This window comes from Manis javanica, chromosome 4 (genome assembly GCF_040802235.1).
Source record: "Manis javanica isolate MJ-LG chromosome 4, MJ_LKY, whole genome shotgun sequence".
NCBI classification, from domain to species: Eukaryota; Metazoa; Chordata; class Mammalia; order Pholidota; family Manidae; genus Manis; species Manis javanica.
In genome coordinates, this window is record NC_133159.1 from 8,897,784 (window position 1) to 8,924,320 (window position 26,537).

The following is a 26,537-nucleotide window of genomic DNA, read 5'->3' on the forward strand; positions in this document are numbered from 1 at the left end:
GTAGAGGGCAAAGGGCTGGCTGAGCAGGGGTCCATGGTTACCCAGGGCCCAGGCATGAGTCTGGAATGAGTACTCAGTGGCATTTCAGCATCTCTGTGGCCACGGGCAGCAGTTCCTGCATGATAAGTACCAGCGGTGGGTATAGGCCCACCTCCAGGGCTTGCCGAGGGCTGTGTCCCAAGGCTGGCAGCAGGCAGCAGCTTACCAAAGACATACAGTGGTCAGGGCAGAGCAGCTCCTACTGCAGAGGCGGGTGGACCTGGGTGGGAGGGAGAAGGTCATCACCGCTCTGGGAAAACCAGGGGATAGGATGCTGGGTTGCCACCATAGGCCTGGGACCTGGGAAATGGGGGGCAGGAAAGGACGCCCCAGCCTGGAGCTACAGTCATGACCTTTCCATTATCTGCTTTGTTTGGGAGGTGAGGATGACAAGCCCTTGAGCCCACGCAATGCCCTGACAGGCCCCAGGTCTCTACCTCCTGGCCATGTCGAACCTTTGGTTTAGAGGGTACAGGAAAGATGGGGAAAATCAGTTCCTCAAATAGCCACTGCCCGTGGGTTCCAACACCACGTGTTTTGAGGAGTCTGTGCAGTTGCTAGAAGTAGAAAGTGCAATCTCAAACAGAGATGTTCTAGTAAAACCTGGATGCAGTTTGCTGATGCACATTCAGAAGCAGAGGGCAGTGCCGACGCCTCCTCCCACTGTGCAGTTACAAGTCCGCAAACGTTCTCAGCGTTCCCACAGGGGCAAGGGACCACTGACAGACAGCCTTTGCACCTGAACAGTGAAAACATTTTCTTGGCCCCCAGGGAGTGGGGGACCGTGTTCCCCTCAGCCACCTCCTGCCCCAGAGTGGCTCGTGAGGGGAGGCAGGCACCGGCAAGTCCCCAGCGGAACTGGGACTTGAACCCACAACTGCTGGGTTCCCACACCCTCCCTGGGAGCATCTGCCCTCCTGAACCCGGGTCTGCTTGCGCTGAGGCCCCTTAATGAAAGTCAGGGCTTTCAGCTGTTACACTTTGGGCCCTATGTTGTTGTTTTTTTTAAGGCACAGGGTGGTGTATGCAAAACTATGTATAACATATTTTGTGGTGAATTTTTGGGTATAATGTTGAATAAACGTGACTTTGACTCTGAGAGCTAGACAGGCCCCTCCTCTGCTCCTGTTTCATAGCTGCTTCCAGGCCTGGTGTGGAGTCCTGAGAGACCCGGGGGTGTTCCTGGCCAAGTAAGACTCCCAGGATGGCCTGAGGACAAGGGTGTGGAGAATCACATTCTCCATGAGGAGGGTGGCACAGGCAGCGGAAGCCAGGGCACGGAAACAGTACATGGCCCAGGCCTCCACTGTCCACCGGAAAAGCTGTGTGCAGCGGGGCTGGGCAGACAGGCAGCCGAGGAGGGTGTGGACTCAGCAGGCCTTTGTAGCACAGCAAGTAGTCTTGGGCCAGCGCTGCGAGGCGCACCAGCTGTCAGAAGAGAGAGCTCGTGCCTGGGCCCGGATGGCCCTGTGCTGGGCGCTTTGGGTGTGTAAGTCCCACTACACCAGGTCAGCCAGGCTCCCGCTACCCAGAAGCTAAGTGCCGCGTGGGTGCTCACGGCCTGACGGCAGCCACACACTGTGCTTCCAGCCAGAGCCTCCAGCGCGTTTGGGGCAGCGATAGGGGTACTGGTGGCTGCCTGGATGCCAGAGCTCAGGAGGCTGGGGGTAATGGGGAGAAGCAATCCTGGTCATTGCAGCCCACATCTGTACTTTCCAGCTGTAGGACTCCTCTCTGGGCTTTGAAGTCTAACCCGGAGCCCCTGGTAATTAGAGTTGTAGCTGTGGGCTCAGGTCAAAGGAGGAGAGCAGGCCTGCCTTGCATGGTGGCCCCAGGGACTAGAGATAACACGTGATAACATACCACTCCAGCCAAAAACACAGCCGGTGCTCAACTGACCATGTTCTTATGAGGGAAGGGGAGGCATGGTGTCATTGGCAGGACTGCCCTCCCTGTCCCCTAGACAGGATGCTTGTGTGATATTCTGTTGCTCTCCAGGCCCATTTGAACCAGATTTCTCCAGGAAAGGGATGGGGGGAGGAGGAGCAGAGAGGCTTTGCCTGGAGGTCCCCTTCCTGCAGGGCGCAGGCTTGGGCTGGAGAGGGCTCCCTACAGCTGCCGTAGATATGGGCTCCTCCCTCTCCCCCGGGGTCCTAGAGGCCTGGGCCCAGTCAGCAGCCCAGGGTCGTGTCCAGCAAGCCGTCATTGCCCAGTTCCAGTGGACTGGTGTCAGGTGCCCCTTGCGGACTTGCTGGGCCCAGAGGCAGACAGCGTCGCTCAGCATGCAGCTGGAACCACAAGTCGAGGCCCAGGAGGCCAGCCCTGCCCTCCCCAGGTCCAGGGTCCACCTCAGACACCAGCCCAGGCTGGCCAACAGAGCTGTGCATTCTTCTGCCCAGAAAAGCAGTACGGCTGGGCCCAGGGAGTGTGACATATGTCACCCTACAGCCTAGGATCAAGATAGGTACACGTGGCCAGGAGGAGTTGTCATTTTTTTTTCGTATTGGAGAAATGAAACATGCTCACTACAGAAAAATCAGAAAATGCAAATGAAAAAAAAATTTTCCTAAATCTCTCTGCCCAAAACCACCAGTCCCTCTCCAGACCTGTAACAGTTCTGACACCAGCAAATGGTGACAAGAGCTTGATGGCCTAGCAGAAGGGAAGAGACCACAGGAAAGCCAGGCACAAGAAATGACACTGTAGGGCAGCCTAGGGACATGTTAGATAGTTCCAGTTGCTGGCTGTCCCTAAAGGTGAACTGGCATTATCACGAACCCTATTTCAGAATGCCAGGGAGTATATAGCAGATCTAGAAAGATTCTAAAATACTTTTTTTTTTAGAAACAGAATTGAGAGAGACTAACTCCCATTATTTGCAGAATCCACCAATTCACATATGTGGGGGTATGGCAACAGCGGGCTCTGTGTTTTATTTCTAGATGTGTGTCACATGATAATTTTATTTCCAGAGTATGTTTATAAATATTTTCATTCCATTCTTGGCAGCAAAAGCAGGCAGGGACCCCATTTACTGATGGAGAAACTGAGGCTTATAGAAGCCAAAAACAAATGCCAGGAATGATAACTAGGGTGCTTAGTTCCAGCCGCCTCTCTACCCCAGGAGCATACAAGCCCAGGCAGCTCTCAACCTATTGACGTGAGCAGGTACTATGCCATCTCATGGTGGCACACAGTCCATCTGGGAACCCCTGGTATGTAGAGAGTTGTAGCTGTGGGCTCAGGCTCCAAAGTCACACCACTCCCTGCAGGGGGCCCCAGGCAAGTAATTTAAGTTTGTAAAGCTTCCGTGGGGAGAGTAATACGGCACTACAGGCTGTGCCTGGTACACATTAGGTGCTCCCCGAGGGGTAACTGTTGCTGGTCCATCCCTCTGAGTTCTCCAACCATGTGGGAAGATGTGGAAGAGATAGTGGGGTATGCTGATGGCCATACTACTATTGGGCACCCTTTCTGACAACACTGGGAGCCTCAGGGCTCACAAGAGAACAGGGTGCAACAGGAACACAAATAGGAAGGCCCACAACTAGGCAGGGGCAGGGCAGGGCACGAAAGGAACCTGCCAGGTCACTTGGACCCCAGGAGATCCATGCCCACTGGGCTCAGGTTTTCCTCTCTGGCTGTTCCCCAGACCCACAGCTGCACGGGACCCGTGCTGCCCAGCCCAACCCAGCACCACAGCCTCTGTGCACAGAGGAAGCGAGGAGAAATGTCATGGGCTCAGACTAAGATCTGCACCTGGGAACAGACATCTGAGGTGCAGGGGCGGGCACGGCAGCCTCCAGCCCTCATGGGCCTGGAATCAGCTTGCAGCTCCTTGGCAAATCCGTTTTGTATATTTACTCTGTTCTCCCCACCGCTTTCCTGTTCTGAGTTATTTCAGCCATTCTGAGAAAACAATTGATGTTTTCTCCTGCTCTGTTGGTTATTTCTCTTTGGGCAGTAGCTCAGGGCCCCCGAAGACTTTGGCAGACGCAGCAGAGGCGGGTGCACAATGCTTCACACCTGAGGCTGTCCACCCCTCCTCACTGCGCTCAGCTTCCTGGAGCAGACCAAGGGAAAGTTTGCTCCTGAACCGATGTGTTAACCTTCTCTGACTCACCCCCTTTCCAGGCAACAGGGAGTCTCCCCTCTGCCACGCCTTCCAGGCCCAGCTGGGGCCTGGACACACCAGTTGGGCCCATGGCCCACCCCCTACAGGGCTGCAACTCTGAAACCAGCGCCCTGAAGGGCAGAGGCCCAGGCGGAGAAGATGCCTCTGAGGGTGAGGGCAGTTGCCCACATACGGGGAGTGGGTGGGGTTGGGGGAAGGGCCAAGGGGCTTAACTGAGCCCTGCCAGAGCTGGGCCCTCTCTGGCCAATGCTCGTTTCTGCCGGGTCCTGGGGAAGCAGGCCCAGGCCTGAGGCTCTGCCCTTTCTCCGGGACATGAAGGGTACACATGGTGCTCTTGGCCATCAGGGCTATACTCCCCAGGAGGAAATACCTGCAATGCTGGCGCCTTGAGGCACTGCGTCACAGGCTCCAAGGTTCCCAGCAGGCCAGGCACCTGGCCGCAACCTGGCAGTGCTTGGTAGATGCTCAGGGAGCACAGCAGCTGGGGCTGATGCTGGTGAGTGGGGTGCCCCTCTCCAGCCTCACGCTGATCTCCCATCTCATCCCAAACTGCTAGCAATGGAGTCTCAAAGTATGGGCTTTGTACCTAGCAAGTCCGAAGCCTTGGGGGTGAGGCCCAGGAATCTGCATTGTCAACACCATGCCACCCTCCTCTGTCATGCCCCTTCACCTTGGTGCCACAGCACTGCAGGGGGAAGAGGCAGCAGAGGGAAGTTTAGGTGCTGGAGGTGGCAGTGGGTCCAGCCTGGGGCTTTCCTGCCAAACTGTCCCCACAGTTCAGGCAGTGGCACCTGAATGGACCCGGTGAACGTGGTGGCAGCAGGTCCTGTGGCTGCAGGTAGCTCCGCGATCACAGCAACAAGACGACGGCACGGTCCTTTCCCAGGTACTGGTGGGGGGACTCCCCCTACCAGAAGGTCCTTCGCAAACCAGTGCCACACCTGGACATTTCTGAGCTGAGGGCCCTCCCTACTCACCACCCCCAGGACCCCTTCATTTTAAGGGGAGAGGTCAGTTTGGCTAGAGAAAAACACAGCTTGGATTTGGGAGTCCTAGATTTTGCCAGTGGTCATGTGCTCAGCCTAGTCCTATCCTGTCAGTTTAGGAACAAGGCATGGCCTGTGCGGCAGCTCCCCGTTCACGCGGGCGTGTGGGGTACGGGTCCCTGGGCGTCCCCTCCCTTATTTGCTCCATTGCTTCCCATATTATAGGTCTGATCTATTCTGAGCCTGTGCATTTGGCCTGGGGCAGGGCTGGCTGGCTGGCTGCCTGGGGCGGAGGGGCCTCCTTTCCCTTCGGGGACAGGCACTGAGCACAGGTGTTGGCCTAGTTCACGTCCCACAGACACAGGAAGGAGCCAAACAGCCTTTCCGTCTCCCTGATTCTGGGCCTTTGAGAAGTGACACTAGCACCTGGCAGCCAGTGGCCTAAGGAGGAGCCACCAGTGGTCCAAGAATCCCAAGCAAGGTGGGCATCAAGAGCCCTGAGAGCAGGCTGGGAGTGCCCGGAGCCCATGTGTGGCAGCCACGGGGCAGAGTGGGGGCCCAGCTGCAGCTGTGACTAGTTCCCATAGAAAGAAAGAATTGAGCCCAGCCTTCCCATGCCCCATCCATCAGGGGAATGCAGGCCCTAGGCCACAGGGTGCTCAGCCCACAGCCTGGTGACAGAGGGCACAGCTCTCTCAGCTCTGAAGGACAAAGAACGCCCTCCTAGCTGCTTGTCCCACTCAGTCTCTTCTAAAGGCGGCCCCTGTGCCCAGCCAGGTGGCACAGGAAGCTAAGGAAGAATACTTATGACCGGGCCCTCCCCCTGCTATCCGGCTGCTTTCTGGATACCCAACCCCCACCCTCCTCCTGGTGCCAGCAGGGATGGGGGCAGGGAACAGCCTATGTGCATTTGCCAGTCACCACCCTGGGCTGTGGGGTTTGGGGGCTGAATCCTGGGGAGCAGTGCTAGGCAGATAGCTTCTTGGACAGGGCAAGGGAGCAGCTGGCAGGAGGAGGGCCCACCTAATAAGCCAGGAAGAAATAAGCCCTGCTTTGGAGAGCCTCATCTTTGTCCTTGACAATAATGCACAGAGTAGCCCTCCATGGCCAAGGGCAAAAAGGGAAGGCCACAGGCTCCACCAAGTACCAGTGCAGATGCCCTTTAACCTTTAAGAGGCACTTTCTTGAGCCACCAGAATGTAGAGACAGCTGTTTCCAAAACCAGCATCACAGAAAGGTGAAAACCCAGCTGAACTCTCAGGTAGAAGGTGGCAAGAAATGCGTGCATTACTAGGTTTCAGCCCAAGGACAGTCCAGGGGCCTGTGCTGGGTCCAGCCAAGCAGGCAGGACAGGCAGTAGTCTGACTCCAAGATCACAAGCAGGAAGGGCCAGCTGCCGACGTCATAGGGGTCGAGGGGGTGCACCTTCACTTTGCTGTGTCTCTTCTGCAAACACCGTGAGTTCACTTTGCTCGGCCTACACAGGCCCCAAGTGCAAGGTCACAGGCAGTCTCAGACTGGCTCTTAGGGGCTGCAACAGCCAGTTTCCTCCCCTTCTCAGGAGGGATGGTGTTCTGCTCCCAGGGTCCTCTGCAGGAGGGAGGTGCTCACAGAATAACAAAGACTTCAGGCTGAGTGGGGAACCCTACGCTCCTGCCTGGGGCCAATTCAAGTCCAGCCAGAGTCCGGAAGCCTCACACCCATCTAGCTGCCATCATCATGTCGAGGAGTAGAGGCCAGGGCTGGGGAGAAACGAAGGAGAACAGGGATCCCCAGGAGAACCAGGACTGGGGAGGCGGAAGGTGGGGCATCAGGGTTTCGGGGTGTAGGGTCACGGAGCTCCCGTCTCCTTCTCTGGGGTGGGCCTGTTGAGAAGCTCAAATGTATCTTCTACCACTTGCCACAGGCAGCTGTCCAGCGGAAACTCGTTGTCCACCAGGTTGACCAGGAAGTAGTTGTCATGAATGTACTGGATGATCATGCGGGACGGGGCCTCCTCCTCGTACAGCTTGCCCCACCGCTCAATCCACAGGGCAAAGGCTTCGTCCTGCACACACACACGCCCACAGATGCACACACCCAGACACACAGGCAGACACAGGTACAAGGTTAGGAGGGCTGCCCTGGGGTCAGGGCTCTAGCTCAGTCCCCTCAGGGTCTGTGGCGCTGTCCAAGGGGACATTTCCAGGAATAGAAAAGGCCCACTGCCAGTATAACAACGAAGCAAAACTGAAGGAACAAAATAGCAGCAGACTCACAGACTCCAAGAAGGGACTAGCGGTTACCAAAGGGGAGGGGTGGGGGAGTGTGGGTGGGGAGGGAGGGAGAAGGGGATTGAAGGGTATTATGATCAGCACACATGGTGTGTGCGGGGTCACAGGGAAGGCAGTATAGCACAGAGAAGACAAGTAGTAACTGTGGCATCTTACTGCACTGATGGACAGTGACTGCAATGGGGTGTCGGGGGGACCTGATGCTATGGGTGAATATAGTAACCACAATGTTTTTCATGTGAAACCTTCATAAGACTATATATCAATGATATCTTAATAATAATAATAAAAAAAATGCCCACTGCCAGTGCCACCTCCCACCCCCAGCCCAGAAACAGCATGGGAGTCGGCGTGCAGCCTGGGGGGCGGGGTCTGCCAGCCCTGGGGCTGTGGCCTCCAGCCACATCCTTGGGACCCAAGGACACTGCCCGCCCAGGGTTTCCCAGGTGGGCAGGGCAGCCCCGCTCGTGGGCCCCTCACCTTCCAGAACATGAAGCTGACGGGATCCACCACCGTGGGCTGGATGATCTCTCGCCCAGGGAAGATGCCCCAAGTGACAGCGTTGGGCTGCAGCTTGGGGGCATTGGTGATGTTTTCACCCTGAGTGAGAGTGGGGGGCAAAAGCAGATTGGGGCAGAGACCTCTGCAGTGCCCTTATCGCCTGGGGAACTCAACTCGCTGGGAGCGCTCTGCCGCACACTCTGCCCCTGCCACCTCTAGCCCACAGCTCCAAGAGCATGTGAACAGCTGCGGAAACCTAGAGGTCACCCAGGGTATTCCTCCTGCCAGTCTGCTCCACCAGCTCCACAGCCCGCGCTCCCGACTGCTCACTCTGCCGTCAGTCCCCTGGTGTGTAGCCCAGCTGGGCCTCTCTGCTACCCGGGCTCTGACTCTAGTCTTCCCTGGCCCTGTCATCCCACAGCTGCCCGCTGTGACCACCTAAAGTGTAACATGGAGCCGGTCACTCACTGCTGGGAAACGCTTCCTCTTGCCTTTAGGGGAAAACCTAAATTCCAAGCAGGAGAATCGAGACCCTGAGGACCTGACCCACCTTACCCGTCAGCCTCACTCTGAACCCATTCAGCAGCGTCCCCATAGGCGGTGTGGTCAGTCCTTTGCATGCCCTCTGCCCTTTCCCTGGAACGCCCTTCTCCTCATCCTTAAAGATTCAAGCCATACAGACTCCTCCGAGAAGCCTTCCCTGACACTCCCTGGCCAGGTTAGGTGTCACTCCCCTGGGTCTCCAGCATCCGACACCGAAATGTGTTGTTATAAAGTGTAACTGGAATTACAATTATCCACTGATCGGGCTCCCTCACCAGGCAGGCAGCTCTCTGATGGCAGAGGCCTGGATCTGTCTGCATATCTGTCTTGTACATTGTCTGGCCAGGGCTAAATGCTTGGTGACTGCTGCATGGAAGAATAAACGTGGGTGCCCCTGGCCCTGGCACTGGGGCCCTGCAGAGAACTGGCGGAACCCTGGCAGCTGGCCTACCTTCACATCCACAATGTGGTAATTAACCCGGAGCTCGTACTTCTTCAGCACTTGCAGAAGTGCCTCCATAGTCTCAGGAGACGTGAAGAACTCTAGGTAGGCCTGTGGGAGGGGGAGAGGAGCCCCTCCCATCAGCCCCAAGTCCTGGCCAGATGCCTCCCCTGTGTGTTGCCCAGTGCCTGTGTGCTCTGAAAACCAGACGCCAGCCCCCGACTGTCCCAGGGAGGGCCCCACAAAGATACATGTGGCAGGACATGTAAGGCTCTAGGACGAGTAGTGGCCACGTGGATCGAATCGCGAACTGTGGAGCTGGCAAATAAATGAGCAAATGGGAGGGGACCTGGTACATGAAATTTCTCAGTCTGAACAGGTATGAGGGACATCTGCCACCCTTCCTCCAACTAGGGAAGGCTCCCTGGAGAAGCCATTTTAGAAGCTGTCTAGGAGGCCCAGCTTGACAAGCTAAGATGTATGAGAGGCCAGACACATGCTCCCCACTCACTGGGTGGGAAAAGATGTGAGGGCTTCCCAAGCACCAACCGTCTTAACAGGAATCAAGCTGGGTTTACTGACATTTATTTGCCCTAATGCTCATAATACTGCAGGGTGAGCACTGTTATCCCCACTTTACAGATGAGGAAACTAAATCAGGGAAGCTGAGCAATCTGGCTGCACTGATGGCAAACAGCAGAGCTGGTCCTCAAATCCAGGTTTTTCTAACTCCAGACTAACTGTAATTTTAATTCCAGCAGCCCTGGAAAAAAGGTGTCAACTCAGGAGGGTAATAACAGCTCCCAGTTAGGGAACACATTCCCATGTTCTTCCCACCTGCTAAGTATTTTACGTTTTGCCACATTGCATCCCCAAAACATGATGTGATACATCCCCATTTTATAGGAGAGAAAGCTGAGGCTCAGGGGGTCAAGTAACCGCCGACTCAGATCTGTTGACTTAAAGTGCAAGCTCCTGTCCATTCTGATCGCTGCCATGTGGAATACAGTGGCCAGAGAGAAAGGCCTCTCTGCTCCATCTCTGGGGAGTCCCTGGGTGCCAGCCAAGGTGGTGCAGCCCCATATGTCCCTGCCACACCTTCTGGAAGACATAGCCCCCACTGGGGCCCCAGCCCACGATGGGGTCAGAGGATGGCTTCCCGTTGACGTTGGGCTGGGAGTTGATGGTGAGGATGCCCTGCCGGTTCACTCGGAGCAGCTCCTCCTTCATCAGGCTGGTCTCGGCGGCCAAGGGATCATCATTCCAGGGCAGGCACGTCACCTGGGAGAGGGGCAGTGGGTTGGGGGCAATGACAGGATCAGGCACCCTGGCACAGGGGGCCGGGGTCAGGGGAGGGCGGCAGGAAGCCCAGCCCAGTGTCACTCACTCTGCAGCCGTTCTGGTTTGGCTCTCCTGAGAGGTAGTGGGCAAAGACCTCAAAGACGCTTTCTTCGCTGGTCAGCTCCTCCCCCCACATCTTCAGCAGCTCTTCCCTCGGGGACTTGCTCTTCAGGTAGAAGAGATAGTAGTCCTTCAGCTCCCCGAAGGCTGGTGAGGAGGAATTGCCCCTGTAGGAGGAGATGCCCAGAGGTCAAGGCACACTCCTGGCCTTGGGCTCCCGACAGAGGGACAGGTGCACCCACCTGCCCAGGGGGTTTCCTGTAAATCCTGCCCCTTGCTGCTCCTATAGGCTCAACCATAAGCATGCAAACTCCTTCCGCCTCCCTTCTCCCAAGAAATAGGCTGCATCCACAAGACTGTCACCAGCGGCCATTGGGGAACTCGTCCCACTCCTGCGTGCGGTAGATGTAGCTCTTCGGTCTGGAGGCCCAGAAGATGGGACGTACGTCTTCCTCCCGGCGCTTGGGGTGGGCACTGAGAGCCCAGGGCAGAGGACGCCTGGGCAAGAGTGGGGAAAGGGTGAGGGACTGGCTAGAGGGAGCAGGGAGGAGGGGGGCACCACTAAGCCTGCTTCTTCAATCTGACTTGAAAACGTCAAGCTGCCCAAGGCATTCAGAGACTGGAACCTCCAGGGTGCCGTAGGCATGGCACAGACAGCCCTCTGCACCCCCGGAGCAGCCAGCCAGCTAGGGCTCACTCATTCTGTGACACCCAAGTTCCCTGCCCACCCGACTTCCCTCTGTGGCTCCTGGGCCTGAATTCAAGGCCACTGGCTTCACCTGGGGTCCTCGTTCCACATGCCCAGGCGTTTCAGCACCTCTGTGGTAGCCATCTCGCGGTTAAGGGTGTAGAAGTGGAGGCCTGGCACCAAGCCACTTGCCAGAAGCTCCTGACACAGGCTCAGAGCCTGCTCAATGCCATAGTTGCGGATGGCATCATCATTGTCTTTGATTGGCTCAATCACGTCTTTGATCTGCTGCGGCACCTCCAGCTTGGATAGCTTCACCAGCTGCCGAAGGGAGTGGTAGCCCTGTCCCAGAACAGGGAGGCTGTGGGAGCCATCTCCCAGCCCATCTCTCCCCCTAAATACTTATCCCCCTTCTCAGCTGCCACCATGTCTCCTGGCCACACTGGTGACATAGAGTGACCCAGGAAAGTTGTTAGACCATAATGTACAAGGACCCTGGCCTTGTCCTGTTTTTTCCGTTCTGCAGAGCACAGCAGCTACCCACAGCGTTCCTGCCACTGGCCCTTCAGCCCCTACGTGTACTTGCGGGTCACACCGTGGTCATCTGAGCTAGTGGTTCCCAAGCTGCCCTGATCATCAGACTCACCTGCAAAACTTAAGAATGTACAAATTGCCAAGCCCCACCTCAGATCTACTACATCAGAACTTTAGGGATCTGGAAGGCCATCTTTTGAAAAAGCTCATCAAATGGTTCTGATGACAGCTAAGTTTGGGAAACACTGATTGAACCAAAATGTATAAGCAGAGTTACCATGACACTTGTCAGTAAGCCCCTCCAACAGACACTGTTGCTGTTTGGTGGGGGAAAGTAGAGAAATGCCACCCAAAGTAGGGTGGCATTTTGCAAGGACTAGAGCATCTGTGTGATGGAAAATCTAATGAGCAATCGAAGTACTCGCCCGTGAACTTGGCACTTCACCCCAAGACTCTGGCCTGTGCCAGGCTCGGGGTGGAGGGAGTCCATTAGACCTCCTGGGACCCTCACCTGAATAGGAAAGATTCCCGGAAGGATGGGGCAGGTAATGCCTATCTCGCTGCAAGCCTGAACAAAGTGGAAGAATGTGTCAGCCTCAAAGAAAAGCTGGGTGATGATGAAGTCGGCTCCTGCAGACACCTTCTCCTTCAAGTACTTCAGGTCGGCCTCAAAGCTCCCTGCGTCGGGGTGGCCCTTGGGGTAACCTGCCGGTAGGGATGACAGTGGGGAGAGGCTGGCTCCACCTGCTCAAGGGGAGCGATAAAGAAACCAGCAAGCTGGAAACACGGAGTTCTCTGCCTCGGGGCTTCTGGACTCATACCTCCCAGTTCCACAGCAGGGACTGGCCAAAACAGGGAGGGGCTGGGCTCACTGACGTGCCCCTCACCCTAGACAGGAGGGTAAGAGGTGGCTTAGAGTCACACACACCCCCACCCCCACAGGAGTGAGAGGTGGATTGCTCCAAACTCCCCACACTGTTCCTGCCTCTAGGCCTTTGCAACTAGCCGGGCAAACTGGGCCTGTGCTTTGTGGCCAGAGGAAAGAGGAAATGCTACACATAGCACTGGTCAGGCAGCATTTGAGGTGTTGGGCTTGAGTCTAGGTGCAGGATGAGAACCATGCTTTTAATTTAACATTACTCAGAGGTCCATTAGAGTAAAAACTCAGAAGCCATGTTACACAAGCAAAGACAGGAGAGAATGAAGATGTTTCACTTGAAGGAAAACATGGAGAGAACATAAACTTCTAAAGACCCAGAGGTCTGTCACGGGGACAAGGATGCAGCTTAAATGAGTCTCCTATAGTTGTATCTGTGTGGTTTCTGGTGGCAGAGCCCGGGGCAGCTGCAGCCAGAGCTGCCCAACGAGGGAACAAGCAGTCCCACAAAGTAACATCAGGCAGCCAGGACCACGTGGTAGGGACACGGCAGATGGATGGGATTCCGAATTGCCTGCGAGGCGGGCTGGACAGCATGGGGCTCCTCACTAGCTCGGTGAAGCCATGACTGCTTCTCTCATCATCCGAACTTACTAGCGGCCCAGCTGGCACAGGACGACCACAGGCCCTAATGAGACCACAGGGGCGGTGTTGGCTTCCTCAGCCACAGCCCAGGCAGGACCCCAAGCCAGGACGGGGGCAGAACCGAGAGCCAGACTGTTCGGGAGCCAAGCTGCTTTGTTGTTGTAAGGCAGTTTTGTTCTTAAGAAACCCCAAGTCAGCAAAAATGGAAAGAAACACTACTGTGTCGGGGGCTGAGGGGGTGGGAAGACAATGAGGTTTTAATAGCTGAAACTATCCATAAAATCTCAACATCACCAAACAAATCCAGCATTTGGTTACATTTGGGTTTTGCTCAGTTTGTGGTGCCCTCTTTCTGTCATGGACAGCTTGGTCTTTCTCACCCCCTCATAAGTGACGAACTGAACCACTCAGCCCCTGTAAGCTCCCAGCTCTGCTAGTTTCCACTCAGGACCATTCAATGCCCACTGCCCATGTGCATGTCCCCCAGTTAACTGGCTGCATCATTCCTGGAAATGCCTGCTGTGTTACAAACTCCCCATCAGGGCCTCCTACCCTCATCACCCGGACACTTGTTGACCAAAAAGAGTGGACCTGGGGACCTGGTAGTAAGACCAACGTCACCTACAGTAAGTACTATCCTTGAAGACACATGGCTTTTTAAAATTCTGATCACTTTGGTATGCTTCTCCTAATGTAGCCATGCTTATTTTAATATAAAAATGATTTTCCCCAAAATATTTGAGAAAAATTGTTATCCTGAGATGATGAGTCAAATTACTCCCTGGCACATGCTGCCTCACCATACCCATGTGAGAAGCTAAAGGCCCAATCCCAGCGAGTGGCGGCAAGAGGGAAGCCCACCCACCCGGGAAGCCCACCCACCCATCTCTAGCAGGTGGACCTTGCCTCCTGGCTCTAGCCCTCGGAGCTGGAATTGAGCTGATCTGATTCTCCTTCCTGGGAATTTGGAACCCATCAGTGTGGGCTACTGGCTGGGACTGACGGTGTACATCGGGAGGAGGTGGGTGGCTGATCACACGTGCAGAAAGGTGTACACATCAGGTCTACTGGACAAAGCATGGAGATGTGCAATGGGGGGCAAAGATGGGGGCCTACATGGCCTGGACAGAATAAGGGAGGGCCTTAGTTCTGATTGCTCCTTGGTTTCAGCTCCTAGTGAGGTCTGATGCCATTTCCTGACCTTGAGTGCTAAGATTTCCAGAATCTTAATAAACATTCCTCTTTTGTTTAAAGAAGAATGGGCCTGGGACGCAGGCAAAAAGCACAGAAAGGCAGAGGAACAGAATCTGAGGGGCAGTGGCAACCTGGGCGGGTAGCCCTTGGCAGAGTGAGACAATGTGTTCAATTGACGTGGGCCCCGCTCTCACCTGGGGGCACTGGCTCAGACCCCTGGCCCCCCTACCCCTGCTCCTGAACTGATTCCTGGCAGGCTCTCCTCTGGTTGGCTCATTCCATCCCACCCACTGGGACACTCCTGCCACTCACCTGCCACACAGATGTCAAAGTAGTCACCAAACTCGCCTCGGATGTGCTTCACCAAGTCCACAGCATAGCTGAAACTGCATTTGTCCTCTTCCCACTCATCACCTATGGGGTCTGCAGGGTTGGTGGAGGTCACGGTCACCGGGTCTCGCCCAACCTCTGATGGCCTTTACGTTCCTTCTCCCTACCCCTACACCCAGGCCCATGAGCTGCCCCAAGGCAAAGCCTTCACTGGAGTTTGTGTCTCGGCTTCCTAGCACAACACTTGGTAAATAGTGGGAAGGAAGACAGCAGCCAGCCAACCTGTCAAACATTTACTGAGCACCGACTCTGCAGGGTGCGCTGGCAGCGGTAAACAGGGACGGCTGCTGCTGTTCCTTTAGCCTCAAGCATCTGAGATCTCTTCCCTGCTCAACCCTGGTGTGTTCAGGCACCCTCACCCAACCCCCTCTGGCTCTCCTATTGTCCTGGAGCGCTGGCCTCCGGGGAGAGTCTTCTACTCATCTCAGTCTTGTGGTGGGCATCATGAGGCCACAAGGTCCCACCATCAGGCCCCCTCTTCCCACACGTGGGTGGTCCAATGCCAGCAGGCACCAGAGGCAAATGCAGCTATTCCCACTATGGGAAAAATGCCAGGCCTGTACTCTTTGACGGGGCTAAGAGCTGGGCGTGGCCAGTGATCAATGAAGCTGTGGGTAGCCGGGCCACAGGGTTATCAGGCGCTACTGCATTCCTGACTGAACTCCTACGTCGAGGTTGAGAGGTTAAGAGGTGTCTCCATGTGCGTGCCCACGATACTCACTACCCACAATGCCTACTGATGCTACTGGCAGGCAGGCACCCAAGCGGGCTCCGTGTGGGACCCAGAGGAAAGTGAAGGACCATTCCAGGGACAGAAGAGGCCTTTGGTGAAACAAGACCCCAGAGAGTAAAGTACTGGCTCCACACCTCCCCTCAATGCCAGGATGTTCTTCAGGCCCAGCCGCTTGGCCTTGTGCAGGTAGCCAGTGATATCCTCCTGACTCTGACGGCAGCAGGTCATGTGCAGCACGGTCTCCAGGCCACAGTAGTTGACAGCAGTGCTGGCGATCATCATGGAGGAGGTCTCTTTGTCTGAGCCAGGGTCCCCTGCCGGGTGCCAGGTCACATCTATGAAGAGGGGACCGCCTGCCCCCATCCGGTCAAACCTGTAGTGAATTTCTTTCTGAAGAGGGGCTTCTAGGAGCACACCACCCTTTACCGCCTTCCCATGGAGTCTGACAGAGAAGCATCGCGTACAGGTTGGATTTGGACCATCCTGCATTCATTCTGGCTTTGCTATTTATTAGCTTTGTGATCTTGGGAAAATTAATCTGAGTCTCTCTGAGGTTCCTGATTTCTAGAACGTGGCAGAGAATAGTACCGATTTTGGGATAGCACTGTGAGGATGTTATGATTGATGGCTCCACAGCTCTCAGGACGGTGCCTGGTACACAGTGAACACTTAATCAATGTGAGCTGCTATGACGAGTTACTACTATTGTGGAGAATAATACACTACAACAATGCACCCATTTTGTGTGAGAGCAGCTCTTTGGTCTTTACAAAGTGCTTGCACGTTTATTATCTCGAACATTTGGATGGTAAGGGTTTGGGGAAAGTTAGAGTGGCAAGGAGAGGCTCATGCTAGGAACAGGAGAAAAGAGGGTCATGCTGCCCCCCCAGTCCTGCTGCAGCAGCCAGCAGTCCTGTAGAACAAGACCACTGTCCAGAACTAGGCTCAAGAGCCATGGGTGTGCACACACACTTGTGTTACAAGCTATGACATGTTGCATTTAAATATCTCGTGCCTCTAAATGTCAAAATCTTGGGAGCAACACATGTGAAAAGCAAACGGTAAAAGGCGTAAACTTTAAAAAAGGAACTGCAATTCATAGTGTGCTAACGTAATTCAGCTGGCATTTCCAGATTTCAAGAGGCACAATCCAAATTCCTAACTTGCTGAAAATGTTCTCCAAGCTGCTTCCTGGCTTCCTAAACTGTACTCACGAGACAGCCCCAGGTTCCGCCAAAGAATGCAGTCGGAGAGATTCCACATTTTTAACCCATGGAAGAATGTGCCTAAAAATTCCTGATGCCTGCAGGGACTTTACAGACAACTGAGAAGCTGCGGATCAAATTATCTACCCTGCCTTTGCTCCTTTCCACCCCCTCTGCTGCCTTTCTCTTCCAGGTCAAAGTGCAGCCTTGCCTCAGGGCTGACAATTCACTTCTCCCCGGCTCCCCTCCCTCCATTCTGGCCCTTCTCCTTAACTCTATATCAGCTCACCTCGAGATGAGATTGACAGCTCCCTCAGCAGTTCGAGGAGGGAAGAATTCTAGGGAGAACCACTTGTCGCCAGATTCTATCCTCCGCCTCATCTTCTCCCTGAGCCTCTCATGCCGCTCGGGGTCCAGCCCCGGTGTGGAACACCTCGAACTAGAGCTGTCACTGCTACTGCTGCCCTCCAAGCGGGGCGTGGGGCCGCCGTTCCCTCTGGGTTCATCCACCATGGCCGGGTTCCTGCTGCGCGGGGTGTGGGGTGGGCAGGGAGCGTCAGTGCGCCAGCAGCCAGGCCCCAAGGCAGCGTCAAGGGAGAGATGCTGCATTTCCATGCAGGGAGAAGGCCAGCGAAGGCAACAATGCCCCCACCCAGAGGCTCTGCACACCACGGCCACGAATGTCTGCCGCCTCACTCAGAGCTTTGCCCTCCGCTGCTGCCTGCCTCCCAGCGACAGCCCCCACCCGGCTCAAAACCATGCTCCTTCATCCCGAGGGTCCTCGGTACCAGCTACCTGACAGAGGGTGGCGCTGAGAGCCTCGGGCTGCTGACCTCGGAGGACCGCATTCCTAGGGAGGGGCAGCGGTGCCTGCCTGGGAGGATCTTGGGTTTTGGATGGTCCATCTCTGCCAGCTTGGACCCAGAGTGGGTGGGGGAGAATCTGAAGAGCCTTGCCTAGCGAGTGTGTCTGAATGGGCGGGGCTGGGACAAGGGAAGAGCCCAGAGTTGGAGCTAGGGCCTCAGTGGGGGAAGGGGGCGGGGGCAAGACTTCCAGGCAAGAGGGAGGGCGGAGGCTCTAGCTGTAGAGGGCGGCTGGGAGGAGAATGCGGCGGAAGACCGCAGGGCTGGGTGGAGATGAGGCCCGCAGACGAAGAGGCCAGGAGATGAGTCCAGGGTCCCTGGCTCGCTCTCCAAAGAAGGAATAGCTGAGTCTGGCTCTGCCTGGAACTTCTCCCGTTCCTTGGAACAGTTTGTATGCATGCAGGAAGGAAAGGGATGAGGAAAGCAGCCAGATTTCTCCTGAGTTCATGCTACTCCCAGAGGACCCTGTCATGGGTTAGAACTTGACACTGGCTGGGTTCCAAAAGCAGCCAGACCCAAGTTCAGTAAGGACATGAATTTATGTCAACTCAGAACAGAGGCTGTCCCATCTGTGCCTGCCTTCCAGGCCCTTCTCCTTACACACACCACTGAAGTCAGTTAAAATAATGACAGTGACTGCACAACCACATGAGAAGCCCTGAAACATGGCAACCACAGGCAGGCCAGCAGCGGGCATGGTGCCACTGGGCAGTTTGGCAGGGAAAATAAAGGCAGACACTTCAAACAAAACACTACTCTTGCACAGCAATGTGCAAACACATTTAGTAAATCCAGTGTGTGGAGACACAGAGCATTAGAACCAAGCCAAATATTTTTCTTTCAGAGAACATCCACTGCTAAGCCAGGGTTAACCATTTTGGCAGGCTTAGATTCTTGAGAAATTGATGAAATCCACTGTTCCTCTCTCCCAAAACACACACAAATGCACCTCACACACATTGATACATCCATCCAAAGTCAAAGTCAAGACCAGAGTGAAAACTCTAGTGCCAATGTTTTCTCTCCCTAGGGATGCCTATTGATTCTAACCTAAAACCCCCATTTGTCACCAGGGTTGGCCATCAGGAGGGAGAAAGAGGACAGTGTCAAGATCATCCCATCTGGTCTTTCTCCCGAATTCAAGAGAGGGCCTCACTAACTGTCTGCCGGAACAAATCCCAGAGTGGGCAAGGCAGAACCACCTGTAAACTCTCTGCTCTTTCATTTGTTCAATAAGCATTCCCAATATGGGGCAGGCACACAGTGTGTTTCGAAGCTTCCTTCTCGTGCTATTAATCATTTCAAGCCAGGCTGCCATAGCACCTTGGTTTGTAATTGTGAACTCACCCCCAGCTCCCCGAGCCCAGGGCCCAGTATCCTGCCTGTGGTATCCAGTGCCTGACACATGGTAGTAACAGACAACACTCAATGGGCGCTAATGGGCCAGGCACTGCCACTCCATTCTTAAAATAATCCTCTGCCATTTACTGACCACTTGCTTAATCTGCCAATCTCCAAGTAGTGGGGGGACAGGGATCCCACCACTTCCAGAAGGGTCCGAGTGGGCACCTATACCCACTGCTCAGCCCGACTCAATGGGCACTGGGGACAGCGTGCCAGCGGCCCACGGCTCTTCAGGTTTTCAGCAGGATGGCAGGCGTAAAAGGCTGGAGCTGGAAGGATGCCTTCGGCGCCCGGGTGGCTCGAAGGCTGTAAATAGAGTCTCCGTGTCACTAGGTCACGGGCAGCTGTGGGGACAGGGGCCCAGGCCTGGCCCCGTTTCAAGGTTGCCTTTTCCCCGGGGTTCCTTCATCTAGGCCGAAGACCAAAAGTGAATCGTGGCTTCAGGGGTGGGGGTCGCCGGGGATGGCTGGGATCGGGGGTTAGTTAGCACTAGTCCCGCAGAAAGCCGGCGCAGGGTAGGCAGAGACCCCCCCACCCAGACGGGCCGGCCGGCTCCATCGCTTCCTGTCCCCTGGCGGGTGGTCACGGGTTCCCGGGCCCCCGCCCAGGGACCCCACCCCTCGCCATCACTCACCTTCCGGTTGTGGGCCAATCGCGGCGCGTGCGCTCGGGCTGAAGCAGCCCGGCCGGGGCGGGAGCGCAGCCGGGGGCGGGGCGCGCGGGGGAGGGGCCCGGCGCAGGCGTCAGGTTGCTAAGGGAGGTGGAAACCCCCGCGCGGCGAAGCCGAGGCCACGCCCCCAGCGCGGCCGCGCTCGGAGGTCTGTATGGAGGCCCGTTCCACCGTCACGTGACGCGAGTCCTCGCTCCACCCGCCGCAGCCACTCCCCGTCTCCGTCCCCAAGCTCGAGAGGGCCACGTGATGCTCCCGGGGCCAGTCACGTGAGGCGCGGATCCCGGGTGGGAGGGGGCTGGCTCGGGGTCCAGAGCGGCTGTAGGGGAGGAAGATGGCGGGGTGCAGGGGGTCCTCGTGCTGTTGCTGCCGATGGTGCTGCTGCTGCGGGGAGCGTGAGACCCGCACCCCAGAGGAGCTGGTAAGAGCGCGCGGGGCGGGGCCGGGGGGCGGTTGCTAAGGAACGGCGAGAGGCGTTGCCGGGGGCGGGGCTGAGCCAGGCTGAGCCCTCAGGTGGCAGCGGGTGGGGCCGGGGGACCGCGGCGCGGGCTGTCGCAGCATCTGTCCCGCTTCCCGTCCCCGAGCCCGGGGTCTTTTTTTTATAACTCCTCCCTGGAATCTGAGGGAGATCGAGGCCAGCTCCAGTTAATTCCATCCAAATTTTCGTTTATTTACGCGTGAAAGGAGTTTGGAATGAAACAAACATTTTCAGAATGAGCCCCTTTACTGGACTTTGTGCTGATCACGTAGCTGGCATAGTTTCTCGAGCCCTTTCTAACTCTATCTCTCATCCTTTCTGGGTCACTGCTATTCCAGCTTCCTCTGCAAAGCACCCTGGGAAAACTGAGTTGCTGTGTACCCAGAGTTGACAGGTCCCTTCTGATTTAAGATTCGGCACACTTTCGGTTGGGACCTGAATTTTTTTCCCTTTCAGCTGGCAAGGGACATCTTTGAGGTGTCCTTTAGACAAGAGTGGTTACTTACAGAATGTATCCTTAGGAAAATGAGCTCATCTGGATGACTTTTGATCCCCACCCACATCACCTCCTAAGTCCAAGATTTTTTGAGGTCTTGTCCCACTTGATGGTAATGGCTCCAGGTGATTGAGGAACTAGCAACTGATTTCAATAAATACTTCTGCCGCTTTCCACTTTTAACCATTAAAAAGGTCTTCTTTCTGTGAATCTGCTTTTCTAGACCATCCTTGGAGAAACTCAGGAAGAGGAGGATGAGATCCTTCCAAGGAAAGACTATGAGGTAAGATTCTTAGACACTGTCTTTGGTAACAAGAGTAATGAGTGACCTGGTCACTTCAGACCAAAGTATTAAGATTCCAAAGAGAGATGTTCTTTGACAGTCTTTCCCGGGAGTGAGTGGGTAAGAGGTAACTTCTCTCTGGGAAAGGGGCTGTTTAAGAAGCTCTTTTCTCACCTCATCCCCAAAACAGGGTGTGGGTGTGTCCCCGTGCTTTCATAGATCTATGCTGGCACCTTAACCTGGATACAGTATGTGTTTGCCACTAAGCCATTTGTTTTTACAATATATAGAGACCCAGAGTCAAAGCCACTGACAGTTTCTGCTCCTACCAGGTGTGGGCCAGGTCCTTCTTCTCTTCTCAGTTTTCAGGTGATTGTTTCCTGCCCACCCAGCTTTTCTATGAAATGTTGTTGCCTATAGTTCCCCGTTTCAAGTATGGAACTCTTCTTGTGTATGTGTTTAGTAAGGTCAGCACTGCTGGAGTGAGACGTCATGCCCATGCCTTTTTATCATGTAATCAGTTCATTAATCAGATGACATCTCTATGACTTGTGAAATGACAAAAACCAGCCATGATTGTGATAGAGAATTCTTAAACTATTTACAAAAAAAAAGCTACAGAAAAATCCATAACCTCACTCTGTAAAAGGTAGTTATTAACCTTATTAAATCTCCTTTTCCATGCTTACATACTTGCTTTAAGTAACAAAAGTGAGATCCTTACTACACTCTTTTAACGTGTTTTCCCCCTCAACCTCGATAACAATTTTTGTGCCACTGGAAGCTTTTCTGCAGTATCTTTTAAAATAGGGGAATGCTCTTTTGTTATGCTACAATTTATTTAATCTGATTTTTCTGTATGATGTACTGCATAGTTGTGACTATCCTTTCTTGTTCATTCTTAATTGCTTACTTAGATTAATTCCAAGAAATGTAATTAATCATGTATATATTTAATGCTTTTTAAAAAAAATGTCATGTAGACTTTGAAAATTCAATATTCTAGGGCAATAACATACCCAGACTAATTAACGTTTAATATGTCATCTTCTGCTATAGAATTTAGTGTAAGTATGATGATCTGTAGTGTAGCATGGAATTAAAAAAAAAACTTTTATTATAGAGAAGTTCAAATATACACAAAAATGGACAGAATAGTGTATTAAAACTCCCTGTACTCATCACATAGCTTCAAGTCATTCAGCTTATGCCCAACCTTGTTTAATCTGTGCTCCCATCCACTTCCCCCTTCCCATATTATTATTATTATTACTATTTTTTTTTTTGAGAGGGCATCTCTCATATTTATTGATCAAATGGTTGTTAACAACAATAAAATTCTGTATAGGGGAATCAATGCCCAATGCACAATCATTAATCCACCCCCAGCCTAATTCTCATCAGTCTCCAATCTTCTGAAGCATAACGAACAAGTTCTTACATGGTGAACAAATTCTTACATAGTGAATAAGTTCTTACATGGTGAACAGTACAAGGGCGGTCATCACAGAAACTTTCAGTTTTGATCACGCATCATGAACTATAAACAATCAGGTTAAATATGAATATTTGTTTGATTTTTATACTTCATTTATATGTGGATCCCACATTTCTCCCTTTATTATTATTATTATTATTATTATTTTCTTCCCATATTATTTTAAAGGAAATCCCATCCATCATATCATTTCATCCATAAATCAGCATGCATCTCTAGAGGATAAGGACTTTTTTCTAGTAGTTTAATATGCTACTTTGGGAGTGCTTGTCATGAATCAAAAAGCATGGTAGTCACTGATGTATTTTCTCATATTTCTTAAATACCTAGTTTTTTTGTACCTAGTTTTGAAAGGGTCATGAGAACTGGTGTGAGACGCTCCATATTTTGCCGTCACCATTGCACCTGGTGATATCACCCTTGACTGTATAATCTTGACTGAAACTCTCTCAGCCTTCATCCTACTCCAGTCTCGTGGCTTCTCTGCTCCATCAACCCTGCTGTTCCCAAGGCTCTTTTATTCCTTTCACTAAATTGCACTTTTATTTGTAGTGCATTTAATTTCAGCTGATATGCATATTTATGTAGATTTTATGGGTTAATGTTCTTTTCATGTGAGTCATTCATATTTCTCAATTAACCATCTTCACTTGTGAGTTTGAGAGCATTTGTGTAAGAGCAAATTTAGCTAAGCCCTTAATCAGAAAAGTCTGCTCAGATTGTATTAGAGATCAATTAGGAATGGAAGCGCTGAAATCTTTCTAAAATGTGCTCCTTTTCCTTCTTGCCTTACTAAGAGTTCATTGCGATACTTGACTGAGAAGTTGGAGGTAATACAAGATGTTAGAATACCTGTTTTGACATAGAAGATTTGAATAATAACTCCCTATCTGTCATTACCAACAGTAATATTTTCATCAGGTCATAGAGCCTGTGGTGCTCTTTTGAGTTAGAGAAAGGCAGAGCAGAGAATTTAGAATAAAAGGCCTCCCTTCTGGGCCATAGCAATGCTCAAAGGCCCAATGAAGGTACTTTTTTGTGTGAACACTAAGGTGCCCTTCCTAATTGAATTTAGGCTGCATTTCAGCCCCTAATTGCCCCCATGGCCACAGTGCCATTTTGCTCACAACCATAGGCAGTAGCCGCACAGGACACCTATACAAATACTTTTTTTTTTAACTGTTGGTCCCCCAAACCAAAAAGAAACATATACAGAAATAAAAGGGAGTTAGTCCTCACAAGGGAGAAATAAACAATACCTGGTTATAATAATATATCATATAGTCTGTTCATATTTTCAAATTGTCAAACTCTTAATTAATAACAAAGGTGTATGTTCTGGTGTTCGAATTGTTTCTGAATGTCCCTTTTGACAGCTTTACTGAGCTATAATTCACATTCTATACAGTTTGCCCTTTTAAAGCATACAATGTGATGGTTTTTAGTATATTCACAGGTTTGCACGCCCATCATCAAATCCATTTTAGAACATTTCTGATCACCCCAGAAAGAAACCCTGTCCCTGTTAGCAGCCATTGTCCATTCCCCTTGCCTTTGACCCTAGGCAACCACCAATCTACTTTCTGTCTGTATAGGTCTGCCCGTTCTGGACATCTAAAAACCTTTTAAATGTTTGTGGAGCCAGAACATTATTAGATAAAACCATAAGCAAGTAATTAGTTGGCCAATAATTTCTGCACAAATTTGGTATTAAGGAGATTGGTTCCTAGAATGCAGTGTCACTTAACTGATTAAGAAAATGAATAATAGGAGTGTGAATGTGTGTGTATATATATATATGTATACACACATGTGTATGCATGTGGCACGTGTGCATGTCACATATATAATATGTGATTGTATGTAGTTATATATATGATACATATGTAATCGTTAAATACATATATATTTAATCATTTAGTAATTCATCAGTCTAGTTTCCCAGAAGTATTTTTTACTGACTGTGGCATTTTGTTTTGCAAACAGAAAAAAAAAATTCTTAATGTAAAAGTATACTGTGTTTGTAGTGAGAATTTCAAAGGATACCCAGATGTGGAAAATTCCTAAAACACCGCCTCGGAAATAGCCACTGTTAACAGTTTTGTATTGTATGCTGACAAACAAATGATCTTAATTTTGTTTAATTAAAGTGGAAACCATATTATACATTCTCTTCTGCATCTGGTTGTGTTTATTTATTTAGCATCCTTTTTCACTTAATAATCTTTATACCCTTTCCACATGTGACTGTGTAGACCTGTCGTAATTATTTTATTACTACATAGTCTTCCATATCTGGATGCATGATCATCACTTTAATTAGTTACTTGTTGATACTCCAGGACCCTTTTAAAAATAATTTGGATTTGGGGTAGTCATATAGATGGAGTAAGTCGCCACATGTCACCACTGTGGTTTGTCTGACTGTGAACTCCCGCCTAGGAGTGTGGCTACCAGGCCAGTGTCCCGCTTGTTCACCAGCTGACTGACTTGTAGGTAGCAACAGCTTGTAGGGAGGAGTGAGCACACAACAGAGACCATTTTCCTTTGTTGCCCAACTGCTGACAAGACATAGAAATGAAAGCATTTCCTTTGAATTGTTTCTCGGATAGTCTCTCGTGCACCTGCGGATTGTTCACAGAACAGCTGTGTTCTGGGAAGCATGGTTTGGTGAACACTGCTGTAGATGTGGGTTTAGGAGCAGTGCTGAATCTGTGCCTCTTCTGAACGTAAACCTGAAGTTGCTTTTTAAAATAGTCTCCCTAGTAGTGTGTCCTGGTCACTAACCTCTTTTTCATAGAAGTTAACTGAGGGGAGATACTTAGAATTAACTGCCTCTCTGAATTAGTTTGGTTCTGGTTAACTAAAGCTTTTATTCATGGATGAGAGTAAATTGGGTAACACAGGTGATAGCTGAAGGTCTTCTACTGTTTTGCAGAAATAAGATGTCCACATTTTTCCTAAAGCATCAAGTATGACCCTAAAGCAGTGCTCCTGTAATGCCATTGTCCACCAGGTTGCAGATTCTGGTGTGCAGGTCTGACGGGGTCCGAGATGTTGCATTTCTAACCAGCTCCTCTAGTGTGGCTGCAGGGGCCACTGCTCTGCCCATCCCCACTTGCAAGTAGCGGGAACTTGGGAGTTTTATCCCTTTCCAGGCTTGGTAATTCTTCCTATGTGGTTGCACCTTTTTCACTCACATATCCCTCTTTCAGAGCCTGGATTATGATCGCTGTATCAATGATCCTTACCTGGAAGTTTTGGAGACCATGGATAATAAGGTTAGTCCTTTATTGATGCCTTGGGACTAAATAGGTGTTACAATGGTTTCTTTTCCTCTTCTAAAAGCTTTGGTAAATAGCCTTACCCCTTGCCCTTTTAACTCCTTCCTTGAGGAATCAGCATCTTTTCCTTAGGCCTTCATCCTGCTAACCTGAGTCCCCTCTGCCAGTGCACCTGGCCCAGCCCTTAGACTTCATCCTGCTTGCATTGTGAAGCCCCTGCCACGCTAAACATCATCGCCATACCTACTCTCCCTGTGGGATTTAGTCTAAAACTGGTTGGCTGAGATGCATTCCTCCCCTGCTGCCAACATAACCCTGTAATGAACTGAGTCTTTCTTTTCTTGTGTGCACAGAAAGGTCGCAGATATGAGGCAGTCAAGTGGATGATGGTGTTTGCCATTGGTGTCTGCACTGGGCTGGTGAGCAGGCGGGGCATGGGGAGATGGCAGACCAGAGGGGTGGAGAGGGGGTCAGAGGGCAAGTTATCATATAACGGAGGCTGCCTTTTCTTTTTAATTATTCTGACACTGTTTTTCATATTTCTTTTGCTTTCACTTTGTAAAATGAAAGCAAGCCGTGTCACTCTGGTGCTGTTTAATAACTCACTCAAAGGCTTGGTCAAGACCTGTATTTTATGATATGGTATGGTCGTACCAGGTAGATAACATAGTGGGACAGTACCTAGTGGATATCGCAGTCGCTGTAGGGAAAAAACCAATAGTGGAGACAGAACCATGAAGATGATCCCCTGGCCTTTAGCATAGCAGGCCAGTGAACAGGACACTGGCGGTATCAGTACATTTATTGTGCTGCACTGGACTTCTTTCCTGCACTTTGCTCATTTTATCTAGAAAGTAGGTTGTGGTTGTGGGTAGAGGACTCTGCCTGAATGCACAGGGTTCTGGGGTCCGCATGTGCACAGACAAGATAGGGAAACCCTGCCAAGGAGTGTAGAAGTACAAGGTCTGGAACCAC

General features: G+C 52.1%; 2 protein-coding genes across 12 annotated transcripts in view; one reads left to right on the forward strand and one right to left on the reverse strand.

The window, feature by feature from the left end:
* Positions 1-2,525: 2,525 nt before the first annotated feature.
* MTHFR (methylenetetrahydrofolate reductase) lies at positions 2,526-19,621 on the reverse strand. 9 transcript variants are annotated; one of them, XM_073233194.1, is made up of 13 exons: positions 19,488-19,621; positions 18,942-19,159; positions 16,876-17,109; positions 15,516-15,754; positions 14,571-14,681; positions 12,054-12,247; positions 11,100-11,350; positions 10,684-10,818; positions 10,307-10,487; positions 10,018-10,200; positions 8,929-9,030; positions 7,914-8,033; positions 2,526-7,207 (listed from the first exon to the last, which is right to left on the reverse strand). In XM_073233194.1, exons 3-13 carry the CDS (start codon positions 17,097-17,099, stop codon positions 6,992-6,994), a joined length of 1,956 nt encoding a protein of 651 aa, XP_073089295.1. In that variant the 5' UTR covers positions 17,100-17,109; positions 18,942-19,159; positions 19,488-19,621; the 3' UTR covers positions 2,526-6,991. The 9 variants fall into 9 exon arrangements, with proteins under 9 accessions (XP_073089295.1, XP_073089294.1, XP_073089298.1 ...); XM_073233193.1 differs by having other exon boundaries at positions 16,876-17,112; XM_073233197.1 differs by lacking the exon at positions 18,942-19,159 and having other exon boundaries at positions 16,876-17,112; positions 19,488-19,505.
* A 90-nt stretch (positions 19,622-19,711) lies between these two features.
* Positions 19,712-26,537, forward strand: part of CLCN6 (chloride voltage-gated channel 6) — a 28,121-nt gene continuing 21,295 nt past the window's right edge. For 2 of the 3 annotated variants that reach the window (XR_001850388.3, XM_017643270.3), the window contains exons 1-4: positions 19,712-19,944; positions 20,721-20,780; positions 25,494-25,559; positions 25,916-25,981. Coding sequence is in view for 2 of the 3 variants with exons in the window: in XM_017643270.3 (XP_017498759.1) it covers positions 19,858-19,944; positions 20,721-20,780; positions 25,494-25,559; positions 25,916-25,981 (279 nt within the window). In the remaining variant the exon portion in view is untranslated. Of the gene's footprint in view, positions 19,945-20,133; positions 20,623-20,720; positions 20,781-25,493; positions 25,560-25,915; positions 25,982-26,537 lie in introns of those variants that run through there. The other variant, XM_073233191.1, reaches the window with a different exon arrangement.